We start from the raw sequence: 17,210 nt of genomic DNA, 5'->3' as shown, positions 1-17,210 counted from the left end.
AAGGCTCCACCTTCAAGTGATAATGGGTGAGAGGATTTTCTTAAAAGATTAAGGCTTGAGGGCATAGCCTTCCTTTCTCTTCCTTTTATTACTTTGTAAACATTAAAGAGACATCTGTAATAATAACAACAGCCAAAAACTATTTTCATCTGATTCTGTCATCCTAAGCCATCTACAACCTCAAAATATTTTCCACATCTGCCTTAGTCAATGTTTGATGTTTAGACAAGAACTGTATGCCTTTCTTCCCCCTTAAATTAAATTAAAATCATGGGCTCCAGAAATACTGCTTTCTAATAATTGTACTGTTTCTCTGGGAATCTTTTTTTTTTGTAAGCAAGCCACCATTGTAGATGTAGGTGTAATAAAACAACTATTCTTATTGAAGGATAAAACTTCTCTAATGTAGATGGTGGCCAGTATCAAAGGAAAAATAATATAATAATTCTCCATTAATTAACAGTGGTCTTATATAAATTGCTGACTTGATTGAAAAGAATTGGGTATGAGTACAGGTTGAAAATACAGAGAATGACAGATAAGGCCACTTAAAAGATATGATTGATGTGGATCTTACTATGTTTAATGCTGAACATAGAGAAAATTAATAGTTGTGAATAACACAAAATATAATGAGTATGAATTTCTCTGGCAGACAACTGCAGTACACACCGTTATAGTTTTTGATACTTATATGCCATACATCATATTACCAATCACCTAGGAATTACAAATTTAACCTTCATTTACATAAAATTTCATTTTTTGATTTAAAAAAAGCAAATAGCTCACTGGATTATATTAGGGATATAGGAACAAAACAAAAACATAAACCTAATATCATCACTAAAATAAATAGTTATACATAGAAATAGAAGAAACTGCATTATCTATCTATGTTCACCCACCCCATTCCATAATAAAATAAACTTTTTTTGGTTGTTTATTTTTACCAGTGTTTTGAGGAATTTTATCAGATCTCCATGGGGAATGGAAGGTGACTTAGATGTATTATGATGATAGCTAGTTAGCCATTCAAAGCAGTCAGTTGATGTTTGCAGCTGTACATCTGGGCATTGTTTGTTAACTTCAGATTGTATTTCTTTAATGCAGGATTCTATGCTATAAAAAAAAAAATTATTTTTGTAGAAAGTAGGTAATTGCTACATTTCAGAATATCACAGGGCCTGAAATGTTTGTTTGTAGTACCTGGTTGTATACAATTGACAAAAGTATAAAAAGTATAAACAGTCATATGATATGAAAATAATAACAAAAGGACTACACATTTTCATTTACACATGAAAACAAAGTTCAAATTTTCTAACAGAAAAAAATGCAATAAATAGAAAATATCAAGCTACTTACAGATGAATTAGAAATTATTTGTGTTAAAACAAATATCAACCATAGATACAATGCAATAATGGCTCTCTTGATAGGTAGTGGATGGATGGCAGAGAAAAAAAATATTCTGATGATTATGAAAATCAGAAACTTTCATTATATACCAACAGGTGAATGGTGATACCAATTAGGAAAAACTTCAATACTGGAATATTAAGAAGTTGTGAAGCAGTTACAAAGACCTTGTGAGTTTAAAAGGATAACTACATCTAAATAATTTCTGAAGTCACCCAACTTCAGAAAAATCCATACTAAACATTAAAAAAAAAAAGACTGGAAGGAAATGAAGCAAAAGGTTAATGACAATTATATTTGGTTTTTAAATTTTACTTTTCTATATTTTCTAAGTGTTTTTATGGCCCAAAATGAAATGCTTAGTTTAAAAAAAAGAAAACAAAAAAGCTAAGATTCAATTGAATTTTAGAAATATGTTTAAAAATTCCAGTGAAATCATCCCTAACTCTGATAAAACAACATGTATTCTGTTGTTTTAATTTCTATATATAATTCTGCACATGCATGTTTATAAATCATTGTGGTATAAATTGGTGACCTTTAGCAGAGTGTCATCTGTGAAGTCACATGGATATGACATATTACTACCACCTGATGGCAGCATATCTAAACTGCAAGAAAGCTTGCAAATGTAAATTACTTTGAAGCTGAATCCCCTCATCCAAAATTGACAGTTATGCACTTGTCTCCTAAGAGATTATCAAGAAAGACTTGTTACAAAAAGGCAAAGTTACTGTTTTGAAAATATAATTGCTATTAATTATAGGCTCCATATGATAGAACCATGTAGGTTTTAGAAACCAAGGTCTGATTATGAAAATTGATGTTCTGTAAATGACTTTTCAAAATTCATCAGGTGTGGGTTGCTATAAAACATGCACTGTAAAAGTTAGATTACAGCTTTTTAGGATACTTCTGAGTATGAATGAATTCAATCTAAATTGCCTTGAAAAAAATAAGTTCTGAGAATCATAAGCCCTTTTCATGAAAACAAAGAAAAATAATACCTCCTCTTGGCCAAAGGCGGCTCAATTTTCTAATGGGACAGTCTTATTCTGGAATACCAGTTCTGACAAGAGATTGGCATGTATTTTCTTAACTTATGTAAGCACTTATATGGACTGAGAAACACAATGTCCATAGGCATACATCTTGACTCTAGGGACCCTTTATAATAAAAATCAAAGGTTTTTATTATAGCATCCTCGTGTGCCTCATTCAGTGAAATCTAATAGATTACAGCAATGTGAATTGGAAAGGCTCAGCATTTAGTCTACCTAAATCTGTTTCAATCAGGACTCAGCTTTTAGGCTAATCTCTAACATCTGAATCTGGGTAGAGGCCAATAACTCCTACAATTTATAAATAAGGTAAAGCCTTCAGAGGGCTAGATGTTTTAGTAATTTGTCCAAACACTGATAAAGAGATTAAGCAGTTGCATTTCAAGGGACCTCCCTTAAAAGGAAGACAGTTGAGCTTCCTTTTAAAATCATTTTGTCACAATTTCTAAACATCAGAACTCATTAATGGCACCTGATTTTTATTTTAATTGGCTAAGTATCTTGTCAATATACCATTCACCACTATTTATACACATTTTTCTAAAAACAGAATCATCTGAAGTCTAGAATTTCTTTTTTCTTTTTTGTACCAGGGATTGAAGCCAGGGGCACTTGGCACTGAGTCACATCCCCAGCCCTATTTTGTATGTTATTTAGAGAAAGGGTCTCACTGAATTGCTTAGTGCCTTGCTTTTGCTGAGGATGGCTTTGAACTCACAATCCTCCTGCCTCAGCCTCTACAGCCACTGGCACCACCGCACGTGGCTACAATTTATCTTTAATTGAGATCAAAATTGAATCAAAAATTAACTTTCAACATTTAAAAGAGACTTTTTCAAATATCATGTTTCAAATATTATTTTGAAATATGTAAAGTAAGTAATACTGCTGGTAGGAGATAGTAATCTGTCACAGAAGGAAGTCTGTATATTATTAGACTTAGATGATGTGAGATTTAGTCTAGGTTTTCAGAAGCAACATAGCCACTAGTATTTATTTTGCCTTAAGAGTTTTCTGTTTAAATGTATATTGTTTCAAATTTTCTTTAGAAGCAAAATCAGTTACAAAAAATAACCAAGCTAATTCAACCAACAGGAATATAATTAGCACATTTATTATTGGATTCCAAACATTAGGACAAAATACACAAAGATTACAAAAATAGTACATTTTCTTCCCAAAATATTTAAATTTCCAAATTTACAACATTAGTTGGCTTAATGAGGACTTTTTAAAGCATATTCTTAGCTTTATTTGTAATATTAAAGCCATTAGAGACAACCTAAATGTTCATCAATAGGAGAATGATTAAAAGATTGGATAGTTCAAAATAAGTTTAAAAATAAAGTAAAATTACACTTATCAACACGGATGAATCTTAATAACTATAAACTTAAGGGGGAAAAGCAAAAATGAATACACATACTATGATACTATCCATATTCTAATTTGAAAATACTCCATATAATGCTCAGAATTATAAACACGGGTAGAAACTGAATGAGGAATGTACTTTAATGATTCAATATCACCCTCTGCTAGGGTAGGATGGAAGTGCAAGAGGCTGAGAAGAGGTACAGGGAGTCTAAGCTGGTAATATTTTATTTCTTAAATTGAATGGTGGGTGCATGAGTATTTATCACAGTACTCTATGACTTTTCATAAATCTCAACATTTCTTAGTAAATTTGAACTTCAATGTGCTTTAATTATAATGAGTCTGAATTATCCAAGTTAATGATGTGTGCAAGTGATACATTACTGAAAGACTGTGTATAAATCAATTTATAAACCATTTTTAAAATGCAGAATGTGTATTCTCAGCTGAATTCTACCAAATCTTTAAGGAAAACTAATACCAATACTCCTGAAATAATTACATGAAATACAAAGGGATGGAACACTTCCAAATTCATTCTGTGAAGCAAGTATCACACTCATACAGATAACGACACATCAAGGAAAGAACACTAAGACTAATATCCCTGATGAACTCTGATGCAAAAATCCTTAATAAAATATTAGTAAATCATTTTCAACAACATATTAAGATGATTGTGCTTCATGACCAAGTTGGTTTTATCCCAGAGATGCAAGGATGGTTCAACATATGCAAATCAATAAACGGATTTTACCTCATAAATAGAATTAAGGACAAAAATCACTTAATCATCTCAATAGATGCAGAGAAGGCTTTCAACAAAATTTAGCTCATTCATGATTAAACCCATTCATGATAAAAACACTGAAGAAACCAGGAGAGACGAAATCTACCTTAACATCAAAAAGGCTAAGTATGAAAAATCCAAAGCCAACCTCATAGTAAATGGGGAAAAACTGAAAGCATTTCCTTTAAAATCTGTAACAAGAATATTCACCCTCACATTCTTACTTAATAAAGAGCTAGAAATTCTAGCCAGAGGAATTATGCAAGAGAAGGAAATAAAAGGGCTAAAAATAGGAAAGGAAGAAGCCAGTATCACAGACAGATAAAGACACATACAAAATTCAATAGCTTTCCCATATACCGATAATTAATCTGCTGAGAAAGAAATCTGGAAAACACTTCCCCTATTACAATAGCCTCCAAAAACAAAAAACAAACAAAAACCCTAGGAACAAATTTACCCAAGTAGGTGAAGGATCCCTACAATGAAACCTAAACAAGACTGAAGAAGACTTCAAAGGATGGTAAGATCTCCCACGTTCATGGATAAGCAGAACTAATATTACTAAGATGGCCATACTATCACAAGTAATATACAGTTTCAATGCAATCTGCATCAAAATACAAATGACGTTCTTCAAAGGACTAGAAAAAAGTCCAAAAACTGCATGGTGCTGGCAAAGAAACAGACAAATAGACCATTGATATAGAATAGAAGACACAGAGACAAACATATACATCTATAGTCATCTAATCTTTGACAAAGTTGCTAAAAACATACATTGGAGAAAAGACAGTCTTTTTAAACAAATGAAGCTGGGACAACTTGTTATACATATACAGAAGAATGAAACTAGACTCTTATCTCTCACCCTGAACAAAAATCAACTCAAAATGGATCAAAGACCTAGGAATTAAACTAGAAACTATGCAACTTTTAGAAGAAAATGTAGGGTCAACCCTCCAATTTTTAGGCACAGGCAACAACTTTCTCAGAAGATCCCCAAAGAATGGCAAAAGTCAATAAATGAGACAGCATAAAATTAAAAATCTTCTGCACAACAAAGGGAATAATTAGGAATGTGAAGACAGAACCTACAGAATGGGAGAAATTCTTTGCTAGTTACTCTTCTGACAGAGGATTAATATCTAGAAGACATAAGAGTTCAAAAAGCTTTACAACAAAACTCTAAATAACCCAATTAATAAATGGGCAAATGAATTAAACAGACATGTCTCAAAATAAGAAACATAAAAGGCCTATGTATGAAATGTTCAACATCATTAGCAATTAGGAAAATGTAAATCAAAACCACACTGAGATTGCATTTCACATCAGTCAGAATGGCAGTCATCAAGAATATAAACAATATATAAAATAATGTTAACAATAATGATGGAGAGGATGTGGAGAAAAAGCAACACTTTTACACTGTTGGTGAGATCGTAAATTAGTACAACCACTATTGAAATCAGTATGGAGGTTCCTCTAAAGACTAGGCAGGGAACTACCATATGACTCAGCTATACCCCTCCTCAGTATTTATCTTAAACAATTAAAGTCATCACACTATGGTAATATGTGCATACCCATGTTTATAGCAGCATAATTCACAATAGCAAAACCATGGAACCAGCATAGTCATCCTTCAAGAGATGAATGGATAAAGAAAATGTGGTATATAGACACAATGTAATTTTATTCAATCATAAAGAAAAATGAAATTATGTAATTTGCAGGAAAATGCATGGAACTAGAGATTAACATAATTGCTAAGTGAAATAATCCGAATTCAGAATGTCAAGGACTGCATGTTTTCTTTCATATGTGGAAGTTAGGAAAAGTAAAAAGATAGGTTCTAGAGGGTGGGGGTGGGGTGGAGCAGAGATCTCATGAAAATTAATGGAAAATCAGTAGAGGAAAGGGACCAGAGGCTGAGAAAGGGGAGGGAGGGAGGAAGTGCTCAGGAGTGATATTGGCCAAATCATAATATTATACTGTGTGCATGTATGAATATGTAGCAACAAATTCTATCATATGTACAACAATAATGTACCAACAAAAACTGTGGAAAGAGAAAAAAAAAAGTAGAGCCATTATTTAGGGGAAAAAATAAACTTCTCAATCAAAAAAATAAAAAAATTAATATAAAATATTCTTTTTTTAAAGCCTACCCATGACAATTTTCCTATTAGCTTTCACTCCTAGATTACTGGAGTGCAAAAACTGCTTATTGAATGAAGGCATTATATTTGATAACCATGAAATGAACACTGAATGAGTGGTTGGCACTGTAATATATATTAGAGATCTAAAGCAATAAGACATCATCCTATTCCTAAAGGAATTCTGTCTAGTAAGATAGATAGACCTGTAAATAAATAACTACAATATGTTAAGATGTGATAAGAGGTGTGTAGAATGTGCTAAGGGAGTACATAAGAGGGAACCACCAAGTGTGCCTGTGGGAGGTATAGAAGTGGATTCTCCTCATGGAAAAGGAGGTTGTATGCAACAATAACAATGCTTTAAGAAAATTTATAGAATCATCCTACTTAAGAGTCACTGCCACCTAACTCCCACAATTCAGTACTGATCATTTATTTAGAGAATAAAAATTATGATTTTATTTTTGTGGCCTCATCACATTCATGCCCCTATGTGTACAAATATGCACAGATACACTATCTTACTTCCTAAAAGATTACAATATCCTACAATTAAACAGATGGCATTAAATATCAACAGCAGCATAGGACCCATTAATATTAGTCTGGTGGAAGTGGGGAGAGAAACTGAGAAAAAGAAAAAAATAAAAAGAATTACAGCATAAAATCTTGAAACTACAATATGTAGCTTATTGCAAAAGCTTCTCAAAGATTTAAAATATAGTCTTTATTATGTAGCCACAAAACAGTTAAAAGGAAAAAAAAGCATGCTCCACTGGGAAAAATTATGAGAATTTCTTGATATAAAGGTTGTAAAAAACAAATATGTGTTTTCACTGAATGTTAAAACACTTTTAAAAATTTTTATTTCTGAAATCAGAGTAGAAATCCTATGGCAGAGTTTAAAGAATATTTTTAAAGTATGAAAACCCAAACATTAAAAAAAAAATTTTTTTTAAGATGTTACATGTTCGGTGCTCTTTTCTTATATGACATATCAATAACGCAAGTTCAGTTTAAGGAAAAGTCTTTCAGTTCTGTCATATGTGTTTAAAAACACAAATAAATAGTTATAAGGCAAATAAGAATTTTTTAGTTTCTGGATAAGCCTAGTTTATCTAAATAAGTTACTAAAATTCCTTGGGATTACCAGGTAATTTTCAGGGAAGAGGGCTGATTTATAAAAACTAGTGTGTAGGGCTGAGGTTGTGTCTGAGCAGTAGAGCACTTGCCTAGTACATGTGAGGCCTTGGGTTTATATTTGGCACCATATAAAATAAATAAAATAAAGGTATTGTGTCCAACTACAACCAAAAAACAAATATTAACAAACAAATCAAACAAAAAAAAAAAAACACTAGTGTGTAATTAAACTATAAGTCAGTCATGAAATGAAAACTCATTTTCACAACATAAAGACATTTCTGGATAATGTTTCATAAAAGGACAAAAAAAGCATTCCTAAAACAACTACTTTAATGGCTAAACTGAATAAGAAATTAACATTTCTGCTGAAATGTATTCTATTTCAGAAAGGTTTTAGTTATTTCAAAAAGTTGTAATGGAGCTAAAACTATAAGGGGAAAAAACACCTTTGACATCAAATCACATTAACACTATCTCTTTACATCTTTCTCACATGTATGCTTCCCTTTCTATTTTGTCAAAGAGTTAGGTTAGGCCCTTATCATTTTTCGTCTGGATTGTATATTAATAGCCTCTCAAGATTCCTGTCTATTGTTAACTCATCTTTCCTTATTTAGTATGAGGAACATAGTATAAAACAAACTTTACAGTTAAGTCCTTCTATTGATTTGTTGCTTTATATCACCAATCTTTAGTTTAGAGAAGCTCTGGAATGGCCCAGATGGCTTCAGGAAAGTTCAGACCCAGTGTAGGCATGTCAACCTGAAAAGTCTTAAAATGCTTTTAAAAAATTAAACAATTGTGAAATATCTATCTCCAATACCCTCCCCAGGCCCCTAGTCCCTGTCCCCAGGCCCAGTTTCAGTGGATGGCAGAGTTATACCAGAATGAGGTGGTATTAACAAGAAGAATGAGCCTGGCGTTATATCTATGTTGAGACACATAGTTTTAAACCTCTGCCTCCTAAATTTATATCTGATTTGGATGATTTTTCATAAACTGTAGAGGCAAAAGCAAGATGAAAGAGTCACAAAGCTATGTTAACTACATAAAGAAAAATTTTTATAAATGTTCCATAGAGATATAAGAACATGGTGATTTAATACCCATGACAAGGAATCATATGTAAGTGTCCTTTAAATCTATGAAACTTGCTCCTGTAATTTTAGCATAATGTGGTTTATCTCAAGGAAACTATACAATAAACTAAAATCAGGAGGAGAAAAGTGGGGAATCTGAACGAGTACTTACTCCATGCCAATTCCCTTGATTCTCTTCCTAAGAGCCAGGAGTAAAAAAAGAAATGGAGAATATTATGTAACAGTGAGAATCAGAAGAGATCTAGAGCCATATCTGGTATAAATCTTTATCTCCACTGATAAGTTGAAGCAAGAAGATTGCAAGTTTGAGGCCAGCTTCAGCCTCAGCAACTTGGCAAGACTCTGTCTCAAAAAAAAAAAAAAGGTGGGCGGGGGACATAGCTCAATATTAAAGCACCCCTGGGTTCAACCCCCAGTACAAAAAAGCAAAACAAAACAAAAATAGAAATTAAGAGTTTTAATAATACCTATGGTTAGGGCATGAGAATGGAAGGCATATTGCATACATTCTATATGCTACCCACTGGAGAGAAGTCATTTGCAGCACTGCTGGAGAACAATTTTGCATAGTTAACTGCATAATTTCTAAGAAAGTATCTCATAGATAACTTTCATAAGGATGGAAGGACATATCCTTTGTATGTGTAATAACAGCAGAAAAATGAAAATAATGGAAATGCTTATCAGGGGAGAACTGGTTTAATAAAAGGTATTACTTGCATATCCATACAAGTAAAATTTAAAAGAATTAGGGAGAACTATATGAAGAGATTTTTAGATAACATTAACACACACACACACATATACATGCACACACATAATCATAATACATATCCCTTTCTGAAAAAACCTCTGAAATGTACTTTTAAGTGCATACATGTATATGCACAGAGTATTTCTGGGAAATTATATAAAAATTAATCAGAGCAGGTTCAAATAACTATTATTGATTCAATCTGCATACTGAGTCTGGATTTTCAGTATAACAATAGGAATCCTTTTTTTGTCCTTTTATAAAACATTATCCAGAAATGTCTTTATGTTGTGAAAATGAGTTTTCATTTCATGACTGACTTATAGTTTAATTACACACTAGTGTTTTGTTTGTTTGTTAATAGAAGGGTCAGAGGAGTAAGAATACTTCCTCATATTTGCCCATCTCTACTATTTGAAATTTTACTGTATAAATTACTATTATAATATAAAAATACCTAATGAAAATTAACATTTGAAGACAGCTTCTTTTACCATGCTCTCCTCACCTACCTCCATTCTAATTTAAATAAAGCAAGCACAAGTCTAAAAAACATGCTAGCATATATTTACTGATTACCTTCTAGCCTACTATGTGCCAGAACTGTTTCAGGCAATACTGTTTTTGGCAATTCTGCTTTACAACTGTTTTAGGTACTACAGTAATAAACAAAGTCCTTAAAGCAGAAATTAAAGAAAAGTCTTTAAAGTAACGTGGATTAGGATTGTGATGAGCAATGGCCTTGGTGTTAAAGACACTTTTCAGACAAGGTACTGAATTTGTTGAGTCCTGGACAAAGTTCTTTTCCAAGAACAGTAGATAGGACTGAGTTTAATTTTAATCATTTATCCAACAGGAAAGATGGGCCAGCTAACAGTGGTCATGTCTGTTACTGGAGCTCAGTCCTCTGGTGTGTTTCCTTCTCTGTTCTTATCCTCAGGGGTGGGTCAGATTTTAACAGGCCCATAAGTTGTTACCTCAGGAGTTGGGCTTTATTTCCAACTGGCCCATTATTTCTTTGGGAAACAGTGGCCCAACTATTATTGATTCAATCTGCATACTGAGTCTGGATTTTCAGTATAACAATATTTGTACTTTTGCTATCCTAATAGTTTAAAAGCAGGTAGACATGTGCTTTTCTTTATTTCCCATGAAAAGGTAATTACAATGCTATTCTTTAGGAACATCCTCAAACAACAATTCTCTATTGTGTTTATGCCTTATGGCCTACATTAAATGAAGCTATTGTACTTACAAATAAAAGCTATACTTTTATTTATGAATGGGGCCAGGGAAAGTTTAGGGTACCTAGCAGCTGAGGCCCAGGATGCTATCTGTGTGAGGAGGACAAGAATGCTATGAAGACTCAGTCAGAGGACATTGGAAAGTGGTGTTTTAGGTTTTACTCTGGGTTCAATGATAAATGAGGAAAATGTTTTCTTTCCATATAGCCTAGTCTTGTGCAGTAGGATGGGAGGAGAGATAGGCTTCCCTTAGATGGAGTACAGAATATAGAAACCCCAAAACAAGGTATAAACATAGGAAATTTAAATGCATCTACCATGTGAAAAAGTCTAAAGTTTTCACATATAAGCTCAAAAAATTTAAGCATTATATGAAAAATAAGTGTAATCAGTAGGCATGTATCCTCTCATTAATAAACACAAATAAATTTATAGAAATCTTTATCTAATGCTGTTTCATGATATCCTTCCTCCCGTCACTGCTGAATTAAAACCAATGGATTGTCCCTGGTAGCACTTCCTAATTTTTCTTTAGATCACAAAAAATGCAGATATCTTACATCAGTATCAGCAAAACCTGCTTCCCGAAGTACAGATTGAAGTTGTCTATAATTAGAAAACAGGAGAGTAAAACAGACTTTTAAGATACAATAATATAAAAAAAACAAGACAACAATAACAACAAAAATAAAATAAAATGCTACATTCAGGGCTGGGGATGTAGCTCAGTAGTAGATTGCTTGTGTAGTTATGTACCAGGCCCTAGGTTCAAACCCCAGAACCACAAAATATATCAATCAGTAAATAAAAATGAAGAGGGTGCAGGTAAACTAAAAAGATACAATAATATACATCCAACTGAACATTAAGAGGATAAAAATCATTCTGTCTTATTCTCAGTTCAAGAGAATGTCTATATCTCAATATCTTATTAAATTAATGAGTTCTAGTCAGCTCAAAAAATGTTTCAGTGTATGTGCAGTTTTCTGACTCTGTGGGTACAACATTTATAGCATTCTTCCATGGCAGGTTATTAACCTTCTTGTTATCAATTTTGATATGTGTTCAAAGTAAATGATTCATTGTCCCTGATTTTGACCATCAGAAGTAGGAGTCACCTAGCTCTGAATTGAGTGGAAACCAATGTATAAAAGTGAAAATAGCTTGAGAGAATGACTGCCTATCCTGAGGGGAGGTGAAGGTTCAGTGACCTCTGGGCACACCAGTCCATTCTGGTGAATCACTGCTTTGGGGAGGTTAGAACCCCCATGGCTCATAAAATTTGATGATATTAAGAAGAGGGAAGGAATTCACACTTAAGATGTCAGGGTCATTTTAAGAAATAACAGCTTTAAAAATCCAAGTGTAAGAAAAAATACTGTATTTAAAAATGTATTGCAATTATTTTTTTTTCTTTTAAAGTATTGGGGAAAACCCATATCATACAGATGTTCATTACTTATTCAATGTACACCACTGGGAGATAAACAGAACTGTTAAAATACAAAAATGCCAAGGGTAATTCAACTGCTGCACTGTAAGTGTGGCATAACTGATTCGTCATGACACACAATTTTCTAAAATCTATTCTGTTAGAAGGCAATAAATGAGTGCATAAATGATTTACACTCTTTAGAACCATAGTTATTATTCAGTATTTTATTTTTGAAAATATATACACCCTATACTATTATGTTTATTCTCTAGAGTATAATAAAAACATAATTGAATTTGATGAAAAATAGACTTGATTCTAAATGTAGCATATAGTACATACAGCTACTCTCTCATTTTATCCTTTGTGAAGCTCAATGGTCACTTGAGGTGGTTCTGCTCTAGGTTTGTTTTAATATATGAGCAATAAAGTGTTTTTAATTTAAAATTATATCCCTATATTCCATATTACAATTTCTTTTTTACTAACATCTGAATTTCAACCTATAAAATAATTTATGAATGCAAAATATAATAATTTAATAACTGTTTTACTTTTAAGTGTGATTTTTTTATTAACCAAGTAGGGCAGAAAATTAAGTACAGATGGCTTACCAAATAAAAACAAAGCAATATATAGTAAAAACATCAGTTTGGTAGCTTACTTTGTTTTGATAGAGACTAAATGTCATTTTGAAGGGAGAAATGTATCTTTAAAATAATTTTCCATTTTAAAAATATAACCATCTCTGAAATTTAGATAAATTATTTTAAATCTATTTAAATGAACACTATTTTCATTTCTAAGTTCTCTTAGGTTAGAAACTCCATCATACGATATATAAATATATAGAATAAAAATTACATGAGTGCATAATTACACTTAGGTTTTATATAGTTATTTTATAATATATGTAATTTCAAGTATACACTCTCAACAGTATGGTTAAGTCATATACATATGCTACATTTAAAATATATTCATTACATATGTTTATATTATAAAGTTAAAAATAAGTTTAATTCTTTCTGATGAAATTCAGGAAAAATATTTCCTCCTCTCCTTTTTCTTAAATCATGTGCCTTAGAAAATTTAATCATAGTACTTTTTTACTTTTTGGACATGTATTCCTTGGAAGACTAGATGTGCCTTTTGTCAGCTTTGGGACCCAAAATGTCCTTCTCAAGAATCTGGGAGCTATGTTTTTGAAATGAGTAACCAGATAGATCATTCCCCTCTTTCCTCCTTTCTGTGGGAGAGTTAAGAGTCTAACTTCAGTGTGTACCTGGCTTCAATTTGCAAAATTATCACCTCGCATGAAGATATTAGAAAGATGTTTCTCCTCCAGATGAAGTCTATCAGCTAACACAGGTAGTAATTTCCCCAACTCTCACAGTAAATTTAGTATGAACTATGTGTGAAAAAATGTGTTGTGAAGTCTTCTTAAGGATTAGTGATGTTTACCTCAGCAACATATGAGTACAGACTGTGTCTACCTGGCTACCTAAGGTGGTAAGAGTCCTTCCTGTCTTTGCAATCTCTTAGTAGATTGCCTGTGATGTACATCATATTTTTGTTTAATGCTTAATCAACAATAAAAGTGTTTTCTTTCTCTGCTGATTTCATGGGCAGGATTTCTGAGAAGAGAAAAATTTTGTTTCTAATTATAACTCCCCAACAATATGCTATCTTTTGAATTTATTTGTACCTATTATTATGGTGATGAAGAATTAACTGTGTTCTCATGTAAACAGGAGAAAAAATACATTAGAAAATTTTCAATTGCTTCATTCATTTTCTTTGAACCAATTGAAAGATACCTTAAATATTCAAAAAAGAAAATATTTTGTTGCATGCTAAAAATTTTTACTGTGATTTGTGCATTTATAGCAACCCACATGTGAATTAGAGCTTTTAACTAGAAGGATTCAAATGAGTGAACTGCCTGATTAAAGAGTAAGATCTATTTATAGAAAACTCCTTTGTTATCCGTGCTCCCCCCAGTATTGGGGGAGAAGTCCCTCTCATTTAGGTGAGAAGAAGACTTAAAATGACAAATATTATGCAAATAACTTATTTTTAATGTTCTGTTTTCAGTAATATTGATTGTGACCTTTTAGTACCATTTAAATACCTTAATTTAAAAATTTTAATTACTGTGATTACCTTCAAGTAAAAATGCTTAACTCTAAACATATTAATGACAATCCAGGACATTAATATTTCAAACTCTAAGAATCCTTTAATAGTGGTTTAATAAACTCTAATTGGCCTATTTGAAAACAGTGCTTATATTTTCTAGTCTTATTGAAATTACTCATCAGATAAAGACAATTGCCGGGTTTCTGTTCTCATGACTAAAAGGCTCAGGAGTCACTCCAGGTAAACTGGGCTAACTGGGCTGCGCAAAATAACCACACAAGAGACACAAATACCCTTTTCTTTGGGGTCACTGTGACGGCTCCTCTGACCTTAAGGGTCCACAGAAAGAGAGAGAGTGAGAGCACTGCTGACCCCTTTTATTGAGGAGAAGCTATTCAAATGAGGCAAGGGGTCAGGTTTCAGGGGGCTGAGTCTATCTTCATGATGTCCACTGTCAGCAGGTTGACTGACACCTGGGTAGGCCACACCCAAGGGCACAGTAAGAGAAGGGGACACACACAAGGCACTTCCATGGAAGATTCTATCCTCAACAGGGCAAGGGGTTGTATTACAAAGGAACAGGTGAGCATAGCTTCGCCCATGGGGCTGTAGAAGACACACCCATGCATGAGACACAGACCCTGGAACCCAAGAAGGGTGGGGAAAGCTCTGTCACATTTCTGTGACTGAGAGCTTCAGCACCCAGTCAGGGAGTGTGACCCAGTCACATGCAAGGATGGTCTCCCACAGACAATTGTGTTAATTTTTAAGATGGGGATTATAATCAATATTTTTCATGAAAGTTAATAATAATTCAAACCCCAAATTGTTTAAGAGTAGAAACATTAGAACTAGACTAGGTAAATTCTATGTAAACAGAATATGAAATAATTTTTTAAAAATAATTAGCAATATTTACCTTGTAGCATTTTGTTCTATCTGTTCATCAATGTCACTGAAGATCTGCTTAAACTCCAAGTCTCCAGGAAACGAGTTTAATAAGCATTGTAGGTCAAAAGAATTATGCGAATATTCATCTACCCAGTCCATTCTGAGGAACAAAAATAAGCAATAAAACATGTCAGTTTCCCCAAGATAAAAAGAAAAAAAAAAAAAACAAAGAAAGAAATCTACCTCAAACAAATCGTGATACTAAAAGTTGTAACACTCATAACCCACTTGAATCAAAGTGTGAAATATGATATATCAAGAACTATGTAATGTTTTGAACAGCCAACAATAAAAAATTAAAAAAAAAAAAGTTGTAACACTAAACCAAAAATAATAGTTTCCCTTTATAGGCACATGAAATATAGACAAGGAAGAGAACTAGGGTGCTATTAAACTAGGGAGAGTGCTTTGTTATTTATATTTCATGAGGTGTGACCTAATTTTCACACTTCTCTGTGGTATGAAAACTGAACAACAAACCAGCCTTAGAGGGTACTTAAACATTCTATAGCTTCTCACTATAACCAAAGCTACAGAGGAAATCAAAACACCCGGAGAACACTGTAAACAAAGCTGGATGAAGCTAGAACTCAACACCTTCCTTCCATTCTTGTGAATACACTGACCTGGAAATTGTAGTTTCAGACTTTTGTTTTTAATTTTAAAAATTTTGGGGGGCGGGTACTGCAGATTGAACCTAGGGGCGCTTTACCACTGGGCTACAGCCCCAGTCCTTTCTTAAAATTTTGAGATAGGATAGGATCTTGCTAAGTTGCTAAGGCTAGCCTTGAACTTGTGATCCTTTTGCCTCAAACTCCCTATTCGCAGGGGTCCACCGCCACACCAGGCCAGTCTCAGACTTCTATAGCCTCATCCCTGGGCCTACTTATATGTGAAGAAAGCAAAATTTTCCTTGAGTTCCTCTAGCATTCCAGACAGACTTTGCCACAGGCTATTGTCTTTCTTTGGTCCCACTCAATTTCCAAAGAGAATCACTTATAAGCTATTGTCTATTTTTTGGTGTCACTAATTTCCCCTAAAAATCATTTATTGTCCCTTAAAATTGCTCAGATTTTCCCCATATCCCTCTTCCCTATCAAGAATGTATAAGCAACTGAACCTCATTGGGTTATTTAGCACTCTCCACCTTCCTGTGATCCCCCTGAACACACTAACAAGTTTGAGCATTTTCTCTTGTCAATAGTCAGTTTACTTCACTAAATTTAGACTCAAAATTACAGGGGGGAAGAAAATTCTCTTCACTGCTTCACTAGCAAAGTTATTCTGTATTATTACAAGAGTCGTTTTACACCCCAAAGGTCTCTCCCTCCAGAGCAAAAAGGTTGATTCAGACACTGAATGAATGGATGGTGCGTATCTATGTGCAAGCCTCTCTTTAGAATTTGTGAACAGAAGCCTGGTGTGGTGATGCATGCCTATAATCCCAGAGGCTCAGGATGTTGAGGCAGAAGGATCCCAGGTTCAAAGCCAGCCTCAGCAAAAGCAAGGTATTAAGCAACTCAGTGTAACCTTGTCTCTAAATAAAATACAAAATAGGTTGGGGATGTGGTTCACTGGTTGAGTGCCTCTTGAATCCAATTCCTGGTACCCTCCTCTGCC

At 33.3% G+C, this 17,210-nt stretch overlaps 1 protein-coding gene across 7 annotated transcripts in view; it reads right to left on the bottom strand.

The window, feature by feature from the left end:
* Kiaa0825 (KIAA0825 ortholog) overlaps positions 1-17,210 on the bottom strand; it is a 369,653-nt gene that overhangs the window by 314,829 nt on the left and 37,614 nt on the right. For 2 of the 7 annotated variants that reach the window (XM_071612406.1, XM_071612405.1), the window contains 2 exons: positions 15,559-15,690; positions 954-1,122 (listed from right to left, as the gene is read on the bottom strand). In XM_071612406.1, coding sequence (XP_071468507.1) covers positions 954-1,122; positions 15,559-15,689 — 300 coding nt within the window. In that variant the 5' untranslated portion in view covers position 15,690. Of the gene's footprint in view, positions 1-953; positions 1,123-11,622; positions 11,669-15,558; positions 15,800-17,210 lie in introns of those variants that run through there. The other 5 variants (XM_071612407.1, XM_071612409.1, XM_071612408.1 and 2 more) reach the window with 4 other exon arrangements.

This window comes from Marmota flaviventris, chromosome 5 (assembly GCF_047511675.1).
Source record: "Marmota flaviventris isolate mMarFla1 chromosome 5, mMarFla1.hap1, whole genome shotgun sequence".
In the NCBI taxonomy this organism is placed as follows: Eukaryota; Metazoa; Chordata; class Mammalia; order Rodentia; family Sciuridae; genus Marmota; species Marmota flaviventris.
This window is presented reverse-complemented; position numbering and strand designations above follow the sequence as displayed.